Source organism: Temnothorax nylanderi, unplaced genomic scaffold, assembly GCF_030848795.1.
Source record: "Temnothorax nylanderi isolate EJ_2023f unplaced genomic scaffold, tnyl_v1.0 TNYL_tig0676_pilon, whole genome shotgun sequence".
In the NCBI taxonomy this organism is placed as follows: Eukaryota; Metazoa; Arthropoda; class Insecta; order Hymenoptera; family Formicidae; genus Temnothorax; species Temnothorax nylanderi.
In genome coordinates this window covers 26,199-41,625 of record NW_027249738.1, presented here as the reverse complement: position 1 = coordinate 41,625, position 15,427 = coordinate 26,199, and the positions used below count along the sequence as shown (strand labels likewise).

The 15,427-nt window shown below is 36.9% G+C and overlaps 1 protein-coding gene across 1 annotated transcript; it reads right to left on the bottom strand.

Annotated features, from left to right (window-relative positions):
* Window positions 1–740: 740 nt before the first annotated feature.
* Window positions 741–2,363, bottom strand: LOC139784784 (uncharacterized). The gene has a single exon (XM_071723974.1). The coding sequence runs from the start codon at window positions 1,734–1,736 to the stop codon at window positions 741–743; it is 996 nt and encodes a 331-aa protein (XP_071580075.1). The 5' UTR covers window positions 1,737–2,363.
* Between the last annotated feature and the right edge of the window lie 13,064 nt (window positions 2,364–15,427).

The window sequence follows — 15,427 nt, the reverse complement described above, 5'->3', positions numbered from 1 at the left end:
TCTCCTATCCTGAAGCTCTTTATTTCTTCCCATGTTTCCGCATTGCAAATTGCGTAGTCTATTACTGAACTTCCTTTTGCTCCTGTGAATGTCCATTCTCCCTGATCGTCGCCTTCCTTGTTTCCGTTTAGTAAGCCTAGTCCCATCTTCTCTATTTTTTCCAGTAGGTCGGTTCCTTTGTTTATTCATTATTTTGTCTTTCGAGTGCCTCTTGCTTCCTTCCTCTTCTCCATCCCATAATAGTTCTCCTTTCTCTGCTGTTCTAGCGTTGAAATCTCCTCCCACTAACATTTTCTTCTTTCCTTCACCTTCGATTATTTCTTCCAGTTCCTCCAGTGTCTTCTTTTTGCCTTCCCTATTGTAGATTGAGATGATTTTCCATTTTCCTCCGTTGATTTCTACACTGTAGCTAATTATACCTTGTGTTTCTTTTTGTACTTCTTCCATCCTGATATTTTTCTTCACCCCCGTTATCATACCTCCCGCTCCTCTGCCCTTCTTTTTGTCTCTTACCGCGTACTGTGTTACCCAGTTGTATTCTTTTGGCATCAGGGCTTCCATTTTCTTCCATCCTTTCTCCTCTATCCACGTTTCCGTGAAGTTAATTATGTCAAATTCTCGTACATAGTCCCAAAACTCTTTGTCTTTTTTTGCGATTCCTGCCGTGTTCCAAAACATTGCCCTAATCTCTTTTTGTGTTTTCTTACCGTCCTTACATTCTTTTATGTTATGCCGGGCCGTTATTGTTTTATCGGGTTTGCCGGGTTTTGCCTGTTCTGAAAAGACTCTCTCAGTCCTTCTCCCTCCTTCCATATGAAAGTTCTTTCGTTGACCATTAGTTTCTTGTAGCCTATCTTCACTTGTTCTCCTCGCTCTTTCTTCATTTTCGCAATTCCTACTATCTCCTTTTGCACATCTCTTTCCTTTTTTGTTAAATCGTTGTCAATGTACAGTTTCTTGCCTTTCAATTTACTTTTCTTTGCCAGTATTTCTTTTTTCTGTTGCCAGCTTTTTAGTCTCGCTATAAGCATTCTTCCTCGCTGCTCTCTTCCTATCCAATACGCGTCCTCCACGTCCACCTCTACTTGCAGTTCGTATCTCATTATATGTTCTATCGTTCCCTTGGGTGAGCCTTCTTTTGGCAAATCCTCTCCTTTCAGCGTAATATTGTTCCTTCTTTCTCTTCTCTCTCTTTCTTCCTCTCTCTCTTCCAGTTGTAACATTCTTGCCATTTTCTTCTCCATTTGTTCTTCTTTGATCTCCAGTTCCTTCAATCTGTTTTCCATTGTCCTTTTTTCCTTCTCCCACTCCTCTTGTTTCTTTTTCCATTCTTCTCTTAAGTCTTGTATTTCTGATCTTATTGCCTTGTTTTCTTTTTTTATCTCTTCTGTATCTTTCTTAATTGTTAGCATGATTTCCGTTAATTTATCTAGTTTATCCATGTCTGCCTCTTTTTCGTTTTCTATATTCATCTCCTCTTGCGTCCTTTCTGCTCCTGATGTTATTCCTGTCCTCTTAGTTGGCGGTGATCTGCCCACTGTTCTTGATTTTTCAAACTTCTCGAGTAATTCCTTCTCTGTTCTTATCCTATCTTCCTCTTCTTCCCTCTTCCTCTTAAATGAGTCAATAATCGATTCGCTGTTATTCCTTTGTCTTCCAAGGTGTACTGCGTTGATCGGCCTTCCTTTCTTTTTTGACTCCTTTTGCCTTTCCGTGCCTTCTCCTGTATTGCTCATTAATACCGCTCGGTGGTTCCCCCTTCACTGTTCGCTTTGTCGTCGCAGCTTGAGTCTCTCACCTCTCTATATCAGAGGCACCCCCGGGCCGTTGGTGTTCGCTTTTTGATAGGTTTGCGAACCCGGCAGCTGGTTTCCCTTATTGTTCCCTAACCTCCAAAGCTTTCTCAGCCTTAGAAACTCCGGAAAACGTCTCCCCTGCGGTTCCTCTGCTGCTTCCTTCTATATCCAAATAAAATTGCAATTTTGCGCTTGCAGAAAACCTGTAACAAAGTCGCCCGAGGGCGATGCAACGGCAGATAAATTCGGAAATAAGCAGACGCGCTCGACAGACGTGCTTCTGTTTACTTACGCTCGGACTTCAAATTCAAGTAGCTTATTTTATATTTTTTTAAATGATTTTAATTTTTTTATTTCTTCTGTTTTTTTTTAATTCTAAGATTTTCAAGCCTAATTTTCTTTCGCTTTTTTTTTCTTCTTTTTGCAACCTTTTCTTTTTTTCTTTATCATATTAATATTTCTTCCATTGTTCAGATGTGACCACTGATGGTATTTTTTCTTTACTCTTTTTTTTATTTATTTGTTTTTCTTCTGGCCAAAACAATACTTTTTTAAACGGTGAAGGTACTCTAGATGTTAAAGTTTCATTTCTGCCTTGGTTTGTTATTTCTTGAAGGACTTGATTATTTTGTTCATTATCATTTGAACAGCACTTACGGTTTTGTATCAAGAATTGTTTCACTTTTTTCTTGGAAATCATTTTGGAGTAATAAAGAATCACATAATAGGGAAGCATTTTTAGCAATGACGTTATCTTGCGAATCAAGTGTGAATGTTATATTACAAGGAGTTTCCACAACATTTTCAAATAGATTTTCATTTTGACATAATAAAACCTGTAAAAAATCTAAACTTGTAGAACTTGGCTTGAATAAAATATATGTACATATCAAAAGATCCTGCTCTGCAAAAAAAATAATACAAAAATGTTTAAAAAATCTAAGTGAAATGTATCTACGTCATATGTATATAAAAAATATTTAAAAACATTCTTTTATGTAATATTATTATATTATATAAAAATCTAAATAATCTTAAAAATTTATATAATAAATCTTAAGTCTTATTACAAACTATAATTTTAAATGTAGGTAGGTACTTGTGGTGGATTTGATTCTTCGACGATAATAATATCTTCGATATCGTTTATTTCTTGAGAAAGCCTCAGGAACACAACTTGAAAGTTTATTTGCAACATTTGTGAATTCTTCTATAATAACTTGAGTGTCACTCTGTACATGAAGAGGTGTGCCAAGTAAATTTTTTGTTGTTCTATTATCCATAGCCTGCATAAAAAAGAAAAATTAATAGTTAAAGTTTTGAAAACAATTATTCATTAAGAATTAGTACTTTGGAAAAATTTTTCAGATATACACGCACTTCAATTTATGACTTTGTTACAGATTGCTTAATTATTTTTACATATTTTCCAAAACTCCAACAACTTTGTACATTCAATTCTTCCTTGCCATTTATCAACATTGCTATTTGTTTCAAATTCATTAATGATATTTTTATCTAAATTTTCTTTCATGAAATCTAAGACAATTCTAGGTTTTTCATCCTGATGAGTTTCTTCAACTGACATCTACTGTGTACTTCGATCTTGATTTTGTATAAAATGCTATAATCAATTATATACGCTGGAATTCGCTTGTAAGAAAATAATATTAAAGGCGGAGCCAACACACCAGCTGCATTACCAGTGAAAAGAACTGTGATGCTTTCTTTATCATTATTACCTACTATATATACATTTTTCTGCCCTTTTTCGGCCAGCACAGATGATTCCTTAGGGTTGAGTAAAAAGGCTGCTTCGTCGCAGTTGAAAATTCTTTCTGGTGCAATATTTGACAATTCTTTAGAATTTAAATAAGTAATTATTTCACTGAACCAACCCCTCAAAGCACTTTCAGTAACATCAGCTCGGCGGAACGTCTTTCGCTAATAAAGTACTTCTGCCTTTTGGGGGTTTTCGATATCGCTGATTACGAATCTCAGCGGAATCTGTAGTTAGATTGTAAAAATTTTTAGACTACAGAGCAGCTTTACTAATCTAAACGGATATAAACGAATGAACGCATGTGAAAATTCAGAGAACTTTCCTTTAGCTTTACCCAGAGCTAACGACGTGGACGTAGAAAGTTTTTGTAGCTCCTTTTTTTGTTTTTGTTTTTTTATATTTTTATATTTTTATATTTTTATATTTTTATATTTTTTTTTACTTTTATTTTTTGTATTTTTTTGTATTTTGTATTTTTTTTTATTTTTTGCCGGTCCCCTAGAGGACAGAGGACAGAGGTTAAACTAGAATTTTTGGGAGATTACGGAAGTCTAATAAAATTTCACTTTTCAGGTTTTTTTGTCGGCAAACACTCGAATCAAATCGGCGAAATTCAAGTTTGCGGCAATTTCATTTTCAATTGAAAGAGTAGCTCAGTTAGTAAATCTTGTTTGTGAAATCGTTGATCGTAGATATGTCTTTATTAACTTAAGTTTCGAAAAAATGCGTTCTCCACTAGCTACCGTTACAGGTATAGTTACCAAAATGCGAATCCATACATTTGTATATAGTTCGTAAATATTGCGCTGTTTAATAAAGTTTAAAAGTAGATGGGAGTAATATCATCGTTATCTGGAAAAAAATTTTTAAGGCTTATGAGTTTATCACACAATAAATAACCATCTATATCGGAATCGGAACCAACAGCAAGTTTTAATTGGAGATCAGCACATAATTTCAGAAGTTCATTTTTTTCAGGTATCTTTTTTATATTGTACAAAAAAGACCATGTTTCTGAATAGTCATGTAACTGTTTGAACCTTTCTTTCATCGACATTAAAGAAGTGTCCAACAATTTATTGAAGAATTCAATTTCAAACTTTTTCTCTGGGGATTCGATGGGTTCGTCCGTGGCCATTTCACCTGGCGTTTTATGCGTTGTACTCTTTTCATTGGCTTAAAAACAGGCTCGATTTGTAGTTCATTCGCCAGGTCACTTGCTAGCTGTTGAAAGAGCTTTTTTGAAACCAGTTTTTCGGTATTCTTCTAAGAAATTACAACAGTTTTCCAGCATTTCTGTGCATTTAGCGAGGTCCACGGTTTTTGATTGCAGAGATTTACTCACGACCACGACATTCATTTGAAAAAGAATGTCGTACCAAACAACTAGGGAAACTATGAAGCCAAAATCTTTCAACTGTTCTGCTAGAGTGATTGCCTCGTGCGAGATAGTAACATTACTTTTCTCAGTTTCGTTAGCCAAAGTAACTAAAGCATTATGAACGTCACAAATTTGATAGCGGACTGCTTTTACATTGTTTATTTTTGCTTCTTAACGTGTCACTCAGTTTTTTCAAACTGTAGAGTCCTAAGTGATCGGTTAAGATTTTCCATCGATTAACAGAAGCAGAAAACAGTGTGAACAATCTCTGCAAAACCCCAAACAAAGTAACTGACTTTACCGACGATTTAGCAGCGTCACACAGTACGAGATTGTAGCTATGGCAGCCACACGGTACAAAGAAACCCAAGGGGTTTAAATCTAAGATTCTTTTTTGTACATCAATATTTTTTCCCTTCATGTTTGCTCCGTTATCGTACACCTGACCCTTACAATTGTGCAGTTCAAGTCCGTGTTTATTTAACACATTTAGAATCACTTCAGTAAGCCCTGCGCCACTAGAGTCACCGATAGGAACGAATTCTATGAAATGCTCCTTTATGCTTATATTGTCATCTGATAAGTCAGCGAATCGAATTGTTAAAAAAGTTGTTCAATATGACTTATGTCTGGAGTGCACTCAGCTATAATAGAATAATATTTGGAGTTTTTGGCTCTCGATACAATTTCAGATGTGACTTTTCCGCCCATCAGATCTATTAATTTATTTGAATATTCTGTCCGCAATAGTGGTCCGAAATATCACCCGCCATTGCTAACTTCAAGTGTTCTTGCATGATCGGATCAAACTTGCCTACACTAGTCCCAAGAACTTCCTATTGTTCGGTGTGTATAATTTGTCCGAGGTTCCTCTGAACGCCATATTATTTTCAGCGAGATAAAGAACAATATTCATCAACCGAATCAAAACATTATTCCACCGCAATGTTTCTCTGCTAATCAATTTTTGTTCTTTGCAATTTATCGTTTTTCCTCTCTTCAATCTCATTTCAGCTTCAAACCACTGATGGTAAAATTTCTTATGGAATGTGCTGTTTTCATGCATTTTTAGAATTTCAGACAAATGTTTCCTGTTATTATATCCTTCAGACACTAAGTTCGATGCCGATTGACTATCGAAAAGCCGACAACAAAAACAAAAAACCCGATCTTTAGAAATCGAGTAAACTAACCAACGATGTTTGATTGTTTCATTATTTGTAAGTTTCCTAGAGTAGTGAGAACTTGCGAAATGACGACCGGTTTCATCTTTCGGAAAGTTATCTCGATCAATGTGAATCTGCGTTGGACCCATAGTTATTATATAATCAATAGTTTTGCTATTCCGAATAGCCGGCCAAGTGCCTACATCTGATAAATTAACTGTACCAAGCTCAAATGGTGCATTAGTAATTCCTGAAAATGACAATGGGTCAGGATTGTGAGGAAGCTCGGATATGGGAGTCAGGGGTCTGGTGAAATTTTACTTTCATTGGGGAGTTCATCAATTCTCGTTTCAGTTATGCTCTGAAGCTCAGTGCAGGGTTCTATTACTGACGTAGAGGCAGTAGAAGATGAAACAACACTTTCTAAATTACCTTCATTTTGGTGTTTCGTTTCAATATATTTATCGAGACTCATAAATTTTTTGGCTTGCTGAAACTCTTTTTCCTTTTTGGCCTTGCGTTTTCGATATTCCGAACCAGATGGTTTTTTTTAAATCTATGGTCGGACATGTTAAAAAAAATCTTTCTTACTAATTACGAATGCAATCAATCGGTAAAAAAAAACGAAGCTTAGAAACTTAGAGACTCTTTAGAGGAGCGAGCAGCGCTCGAGTCCAGAGTTCTAGATTCCAGACCGCATGCAAACAAGTAAGCAAGCCCGTGCCGGCCGCGCTCGAGCGGCTCGAGCACCGGAGGCTCCGGTCCGGAGCTGCAGCGATCCCCACTACGCGCGCTTTGTAGATGGTGGGAGCGCCCCACCAATCGTACGCGTATGCGCAGAGCGGTGAAAGGCGCCCGCGTGGTGACGTGAGGGAGCCGAGCGTCAAGCGTGGCGACGAAGATCCGCACAAAGCGGAGAGCGCGATAGCCATGATGTTGAGACTTTTCTTAGCAGAAACAAATATCGTTTATTTAAAACGGAGTCATTACAGTAAACGTTTTTAGCTAGCGACTGCTTATGTACGACTGACTTCTGACTGTGTCGAGCTTATCGAATAACATTGTGGACACGCTCAAACCTCGTGACAATATATACCGAGTGATGCTCCGAACTAGCCTATAGAAATTTGCTTTTTCATTTGAATTTATATTTAAATTCTTAACACTCTCCCTAAAAGCTAATTTTCTATGCAAACATTATCTTTGCTTATAATCCCTAACTTACTGCGCAAAAATTCAAATCGTTTAATATTTAAAACTTTTGTGAAAATATCAGCTAACTGTTCTTCAGTTCTTACATAATATACGTTTATCTCACCTCTTTCATAGAGATCTCGCACAAAATGTATTTCACATCAATATGTTTACTTCTTTGGTGAAACTCAGGATTCTTCACCAGTTTCAACGCACTTTGATTATCTATGTATAATATACTCTCACTCACACTTACATCAAGTTCTCTTAATAATCTCATAACCCACACATTCTCTCTCGCTGCTGCTGCTGCACTTACGTATTCGGCTTCTGTGGTAGAAACAGCTACACATTTTTGTTTCTTACTTTGCCAGCTAATCGCAGCTCCGCCATATATACATACTACTGATACTACACTGATACTACTGATACTACATGTTGTGGATTTTCGCGTTTCCTTATCACCTGCATAGTCGGCATCAGAAAAAGTTTTAAATTGATTATTTGCGCCATATACAATTCCGTAATTCGCAGTACCTTTAATTATTCGTTTAACTAAATTCCAATGTGCTTTTGTTGGATTATCTAACGCTCTTGATGCTACATTCAACGCAAACGCAATATCTGGTTTACTTACGACTTGCAAAAACATTAGATTACCTACTGCTTCTCGGTAGGGCACACTGCTATCAGTGTCTTTGGAATCATATGCATCCCACTCATGCTCAATCGGAATTTTTACTTCTTTTGCATCACTCATATTGAATCGCTCTACAATTTTTCTCGCATGTGTTTCCTGACTTACAAAGATCATATCATCACTTATTAATCTATGAATTTCCATTCCCACAAACATTTTTACATTCTCAAAAATTGTTGCTTTAAAATTTTCGCTTAATTTACAAAGGAACTCATCAATCTCTTTTTCGCATGATCCTAACACTAAGCCATCATCTACCCATAAAGCTATTATCAGAATTTTATCGCGTTTCTTTCTATAGTACAAACATGGATCGGCTTTACTCTCCCTTAAATTGCAATCTAATAGGAATTTCTCAAAATGTTCGCCCCAATATCTGGGTGTTTCAACCCATATGTACTTTTTATTAACTTGCACACCTTATTCGTACCATTTTCAAAGCCTTCCGGCTGACTCATAAAAATCTCTTCTTTTAAAGGGCTATACAAAAAAGCTGTCTTTACATCAAATTGTCGCATTTTTAGCTTACTGCTTGTCGCTACACTCAATATTATTCGCAGTGTATCATATCGCACAACTGGACTAAAAGTCTCGATATAATCTATACCCTCGCGTTGTGAACATCCCTTTAGGCAAGAATGTTATTTCCGGGGCCCCTCAATTTGATAGGTGTATTTAATAGATCTTTCGTTGAGAAAAAGAATGCCGCAAACCACAATGCGCTACGATGCATAGTTTTCAAGATATCGATTTTTAAATGTAATAATAGCAATATCGTTGTACGGTATTACATGGGTTTGCAATTTACCACGCGTGGCAAAAATTAAATGTCCACGTCTTATACGTCTGTCTTAATCTTAGTTCTGTCCTGTATTTGTCTTTTCCTTGTCCTATGTGTTGGAATGCACGGTGGACGTCTCCACGCGGCATTCCGGGTAACGCTAAATTCCACCAAACAACTGTACAACGACATTGCTATTATTACATTTAAAAATCGATATCTCGAAAACTATGCATTGTAGCGCATAAAATGAGTTTCCTCCAATTCTTTTTATTGTATATCGCCACAAATATTCACACAGATAATCGACTAACGCTCGCTTTAAGATATGAATTTTTAAATAATACTTCAATTGTGTGTGTATAAACAGTACACACATAGGCGGGGGAGGGGCTACCGCTCTTCCCCGAAAGCAGGGGAGGGTGGGGGTGAACTTCGGTTCGCGTGAAAAGTGTATGCGTGGAGACAGTAGGTTCCGCCCCCCTGCGGGGGGCTCCACATCTTTTAAACTAGACACATAGGGTGCGTTCGGGGAGACGCTATTAGCGCTACCTAGCGCTACTGGCTGTTCGCGGAACTCTATGATAGCGCTACCAAACGCTGTCGTAACGTCATTACTGGTAGTGTTATACGTCATAACTGCTCGCTACCAACGCTCTTCCTTCCGAGGTAGTGCATTAATAGCGTTAGCGTTTACAGGCTCTATGAACAGCGCAATAGTGAATGGTAGTGAATTGCGTCGTTTGAAGCAAAATAGTTTGGCGGCGGCAAACCCTGGCGAAAATTAAGAAGCTTTATAAAGCGTTGACAACCGTTCAATGAGGGTTTTTTGAGAGTTTATACGCTTTCAAACTTTATAAGAACGCTTACACAACGCCGTTGGATTTTGAACGCTTTCAGAACGCTTATAAAACGCTGTATATAACGTTTCATGAAAGTTCTGAAATGCTGAGGCAACGCTTTTCAGAGAACGCTCAGTAAACGCTGCGTGCAGAGAGTTTGCTGTCAAATTTTTCAAACGTTTAGCAAACGCTTTTCCCAACGCCGTAAGACAAGCGTTTTCAATCCGTTCAGCAAACGCTCTTCCGATGGCGAATTGTAGAGGCGCAGTGAACGATTTGTAAGGCGTTAACGCAAACGGCTTGGAGACGCCCAAGAAACGCTTTTCCCGACTCCGTAACACAAGCGTTTTCCCTCCGTTCAGCAAACGTTCTTCTAACAATGCCGCTAGGCGGCGTATCTTTCTCGCATTTAAAATACATCCAGCCGCGTATATAAGCAGACCCCCTGCGAGGCGAAAAGCAGATTTTAACATTTAACGCTCTTTACGCCGTTTCTTCTAACGACAAGAGTAAACGCCCGTTAAGCTCAATAGAGGCTGCACGCAGTTTTCAATGATGAAAGCAAACGCTTTCGACTTATCAGGGCTGCGTTCGAAAACGTCACCCGAGTGCACACGACTCCCTTCTCTTTCTATCTCAGTGAGTTAGGAGAAGGGAGTATACCCGTGTGTGTGGGTGACGTTTCCGAACGCAGCCTAAACGCTTAACAGAGGATCTCTAAATGTTTTAAAGAACTCTCAGCAAACGTCATACGTCATGTAAACGCTGTGCAAACTCTCAAAAACGCTATATACAAACGCCTTTCAAACGCTGCAGCGTTGCAATTTCCGCTCTACGAACTCTCTACTGACCGTTTCTAAACTCTCAACGAACTTCCGCTTAATATCTTACTTAATATCTTTTCTTTTACAAAAGAAAATACAATTTATTTTAAAATGTTATTCCTGACCATCATACGTAACAAAAATAAAATGTTATTCACTGTATAACCATCAGATATCAGACTTCTTTCTCTCTTACTTATTAAACATTTCTTCACATATTAAGTTGTATAAATAATATGAATAATATAACTTATAGGGGAGACCGGGGCCTAACCGTCGCCGTGGTTGAACCGTCAAATCAAATATCTCGGAACCTGTATATTGTGCGAACTCGCTATTAACATTGTAAACGCTGCTTATGGTACCCATGTGACCAATGGAGTTTCGGCAGGTTACCTGCCGTGTTATGATTTTTACGAGGGCAAACGTGTTTTCGGAAGGTGAAAGTTACATTTTCTGCGCGTGGAAATTTTGTAATATCTGCAATAATATTTGCTCTCCAAATCTCGAGGTACGTGATTATAAAGAGTAATGCATGCTGAACACGAATCCAGTGTAGTTTTTTCATTATCGTTGATGTCTAATATTTCGTGGGCGATCAAACCTGAAACTTGTGTTTGGGGTTAATCCGTCAGTAAGCAGTCCGGGTGCATTTTCAAGGCATTCTCGGGCATTTCCAGGCTCACTGCATATGGAATATGGATGAGACGGGAATTACAACCGTTCAGACACCGAATAGAGTCATCGGACGTCGAGGAGTGAAACAAGTCGGGCGAGTGACTTCTGCGAAAAGAGGAACCCTCGTAACTATTTTTTAATAATGTTTCGCATAAAAATTTTGAATAAATTTTTATATTTTTCTCTTAAAAAACAATTATTAAGATGTATCCTATCATTTTTCAGGATTAGATGTACGTATATGTATTGAAAATGCAGTGTGACGGTTAAACCCCGGCATTTTTGAGATTTCAATTTTTCCACCGTTGTCGTTTTTGCTCTATACCGGTTAAACAAAGCGACGTAGATAAAAATTTCCTATATAAATTTTGTAGCTAAAGGTTCACTCTTTACAGTGGTATACCACATTTAACTAAAATTATTTATTTTCTTGTTAAAAATCGGCACTGAAAAAAAACTGACGGTTAGGCCCCGGTCTCCCCTACTTAATGTAAAACTTATTTTACTGACTTTAAATACATATCTGTTATTAATTTGAAATTATCGTGAATAAATAATATTTTATTAGATTTTGATGGTTTTAACGAAGAACGTTTTGCTGTGATAAGCAAACCTGCAGAAGAAAACGCGCGTTCAGATGCTGAACTTGTAATCGGTATGGCATAAATGCAGCATACCAATTTGTACAAATTCGGCAGTGACAACTTCATTTTATTCTACCATTGTAGAGGATCTTCGATAATAGATTCTGACATATGTAAATACTTTTTAACTTCGACAAGAATAGGATCTTCAGGAGGATAATGCTTGTGCAGCCAACTCCAATCGTAATTTTTTAACTCCAAGAAGCTCACACGACTTATTAAGATAATCTGCTTCTTTATTAGATGCCTAGCTATTATGAAAAAGTAAAACTAAACATGAGAATCTAACTTATATATATCATAAAAATAATAATCTTATATTTGGTGATTAATATAGAAGCTGTTGCAAATATAAACTATGTAAGACTTATATATACTAGGCTTAATTACAATATTAAGCCTAGATTTTGTAAATCTAGATACTGTAAATTACCTAGACTAGGTATTGCTTAGATATATAGTTTATAAAAACTGTAATAAAAGTTATATATAGCTTAATGGACAAAATTCATATACACTAATTTTTTTTATTGTATTAAAAGTATAAATTAATTTTATATAGCATATTATAATCAAATAGAACCGAATATGGATATATTATTAAAAAATATATTTAATTATATTTCTCATTTTATATAAAAACAATGTCACTCAACTGGACAATAAGTTTTACTAGAATAAAAATATTTGTTAAAATATGATCTAATCTAAAACGTCGCTTAATGTTAATAAATAAAATATAAAAATAATCTAACCTGCTCATTTCTAATATTCAGGGGAACCATTTTGTGGATCATATATATTAAAAATTCCTCAGGAGATTGCTGCTTGTCTGCGAGATATTCAGCAACACCTCTAACACTTTGAAGAGTCGGATCCAGAAGTGCTTTGCAAACATGAGTTTCATAAAATAGTTTCTTTAAGTTGTTTTACTACGAATGAATCGTATTCATTTACACACATACTACTCTCAACTTCTGCCCTAAAAATATTAAAGAAGTAATTGATACAGCAGCATCTATTAACTCAGCTTTTCAAATTTGGCGGCGCAGGGGTCTACGAAACGCTATGCTAGTACGCTACTGCTGTTCATGGAGCTCGCATTCGCTAGCGCTATCATGGCTCCATGAACGGAGTTAATAGCGTTATGCTGGTTCTACAATGCGAGTCGCAAAGTCGTGAGTCGCAAGAATTGACCAATCACAGTCGAATTTGAGGAGAATAATCGACTGTAATTGGTCAATTCTTGCGACTCACGACTTTGCGACTCGCATTGTAGACCCAGCATTAGCGTTGGTAGCGTGGTAGCGAGCTCCCCGAACGCACCCATAGTGTGTCTTACAAAGTACATGCGTGAACTTTCCACGCGTAGTAAACTGCAAACCCATGTAATACCGTACAACAATATTGCTATTATTACATTTAAAAATCGATATCTCAAAAACTATGCATCGTATAGCGCATTGTGGTTTGCAGCATTCTTTTTCTGAGCGAAAGATCTATCAAATACACCTATCAAATTGAGGGGCCCCGGAAATAACATTATCCCCCCCCCCTTTATTACTAATCTTGCTTTATATTTCACGTTTTCATCGCATTCTTTCTTTCTAAATACCCAACGGTTTCCTAAAACCTTCGCATTCTTCGGTTTATCTACTAATTGCCAAGTATTATTTTCTTTTAATGAATTTAACTCATCATTCATTGCAATAATCCAATTTTTAGACTCTTTTGAATTAATCGCTTTATTGTAATTTCTCGGAACTACTTTCGCAATATTCGCGCACGGACTGCCATACCAGCTTGGTTTTTTCACTTTCGTTCTATCACGTAGTGTTCGCGTTTTTTCATTGGTATCTTCTGTGTCGACCTGTAAATATTCCGCATCGTCATAAATACTTTCTCGCGATACATTTAACGGCTCTCTCTTTGGACTTATAGCTTCAATTTCTATATACGCAGTTGACAGTTTTTCACTCTTAAATTGAACATCTCTAGTAATTTTTACATATCTCTTTTCTTTTACATATACTCTATAACTTTTCAAGTCTTCTAAATACCCTATTACTAACCCAAGGAGCGCCAATGCGCGTAAAATGCGCTTTAGGCTGCGGTCCAGATGACGTTTCAAACGCTACAGAGGATTCGTAGCGGCACTATGGATGGTCCACTTGGCGCTTCAAATGGCTCTGAGCAGATATAACACGTCATCAATGACGTCATTGTTTTCGATCTCGTTTCGCTCCAACTGCCTCACCTCAGGAGGTGGGTTAGCGGGAGCGTTCAAGATATATGGCGGAAAATTTAATATTTTCACAGGCACACGGCGACCGTTAACATTCGCGAACTGGTGGCGAGCGTGTTCGGACGTGTTTCGTAGCGGAGGTGCCAGGAAAAAAAACTGAAGAAGAAGGCGACCTTAGCTGCGACTCGCTGCGAGTCCGTATTTTATTTATTATAAATTTTTAAGAGCAAAAATGCAAAATCATGCTGACTGCATTATTATATATAAAGAGTATATAAAAAAAAATTCACGAATCTATGTAACTTATTTTATGAGAAATCTTGTTATTACGAATCCATAATTCGTAATAACAAGATTTCTCATAAAATAAGTTACATAGATTCGTGAATTTTTTTTTATATACTCTTTATATATACGAATCCATAATTCGTAATAACAAGATTTCTCATAAAATAAGTTACATAGATTCGTGAATTTTTTTTTATATACTCTTTATATATAATAATGCAGTCAGCTACAGAGCCCGATTTTGCATTTTTGCTCTTAAAAATTTATAATAAATAAAATACGGAGTTAAAGTGCAGTTTAACGTGCACTTAGTGCATACAGTGCACCTGAGTTTGCCTGGGTCTCCTGCCGACTCTTAAGGAATAAATAAGTATATTAGGTTAATAAGATGATATTTCGTTATAGATTAAGAAATCTATACGGCGCTACAAGTGCTACAATCTGGTCCATTTACGTAGCAACTGCAACATTCGTAACTTAAGTGGACCAATCGGAGCGTAGCGTTTGCAGCGTAGCGTTCATAACATTTAGAAACATCAACTGGACCGCAGCCTTAAATGTACATTGAAATTTGCATTAAATGCGGATTGTAAATGCACATTTAAAGCGCATATTTGTCCCGCATTAAATACGCATTTAATGCACATTATGGCAGCGCATATCAAAAAGCACCTACGCTCATTGATCGAGGAGGCTCAATCGGACAATCAATGAACTCTGTACTATAATGGAATGCTCACTGCAATGTTTAGAAGCTGGGGACGAAGAAAAAAGGGATAGGTTGGTCAGTGTCCGTTTCTTTCTCTGTTTAGATAGAGAAAGAAATGGATGCTGAACAACCTATCCCTTTTTTCTTCGTCCCGAGCTTCTAAACATTGCAGTGAGCATTCCATTATAGTACCGAGTTCACTGTGGACAACCAAAACTCCACTAGCTTGCTTACCCTATAGGGGATCTAAGGGTCTACACGTGGATCTACACGTTGATGCTTTAAACAGAAATAAAAACAAAGATAGTTAGTGGAATCATTTATGTATTTAAAATTCAATTTGTATAAAATTAATTCATATAAAAAACTGAAAAACTGAAATAAAATTTTCATGCT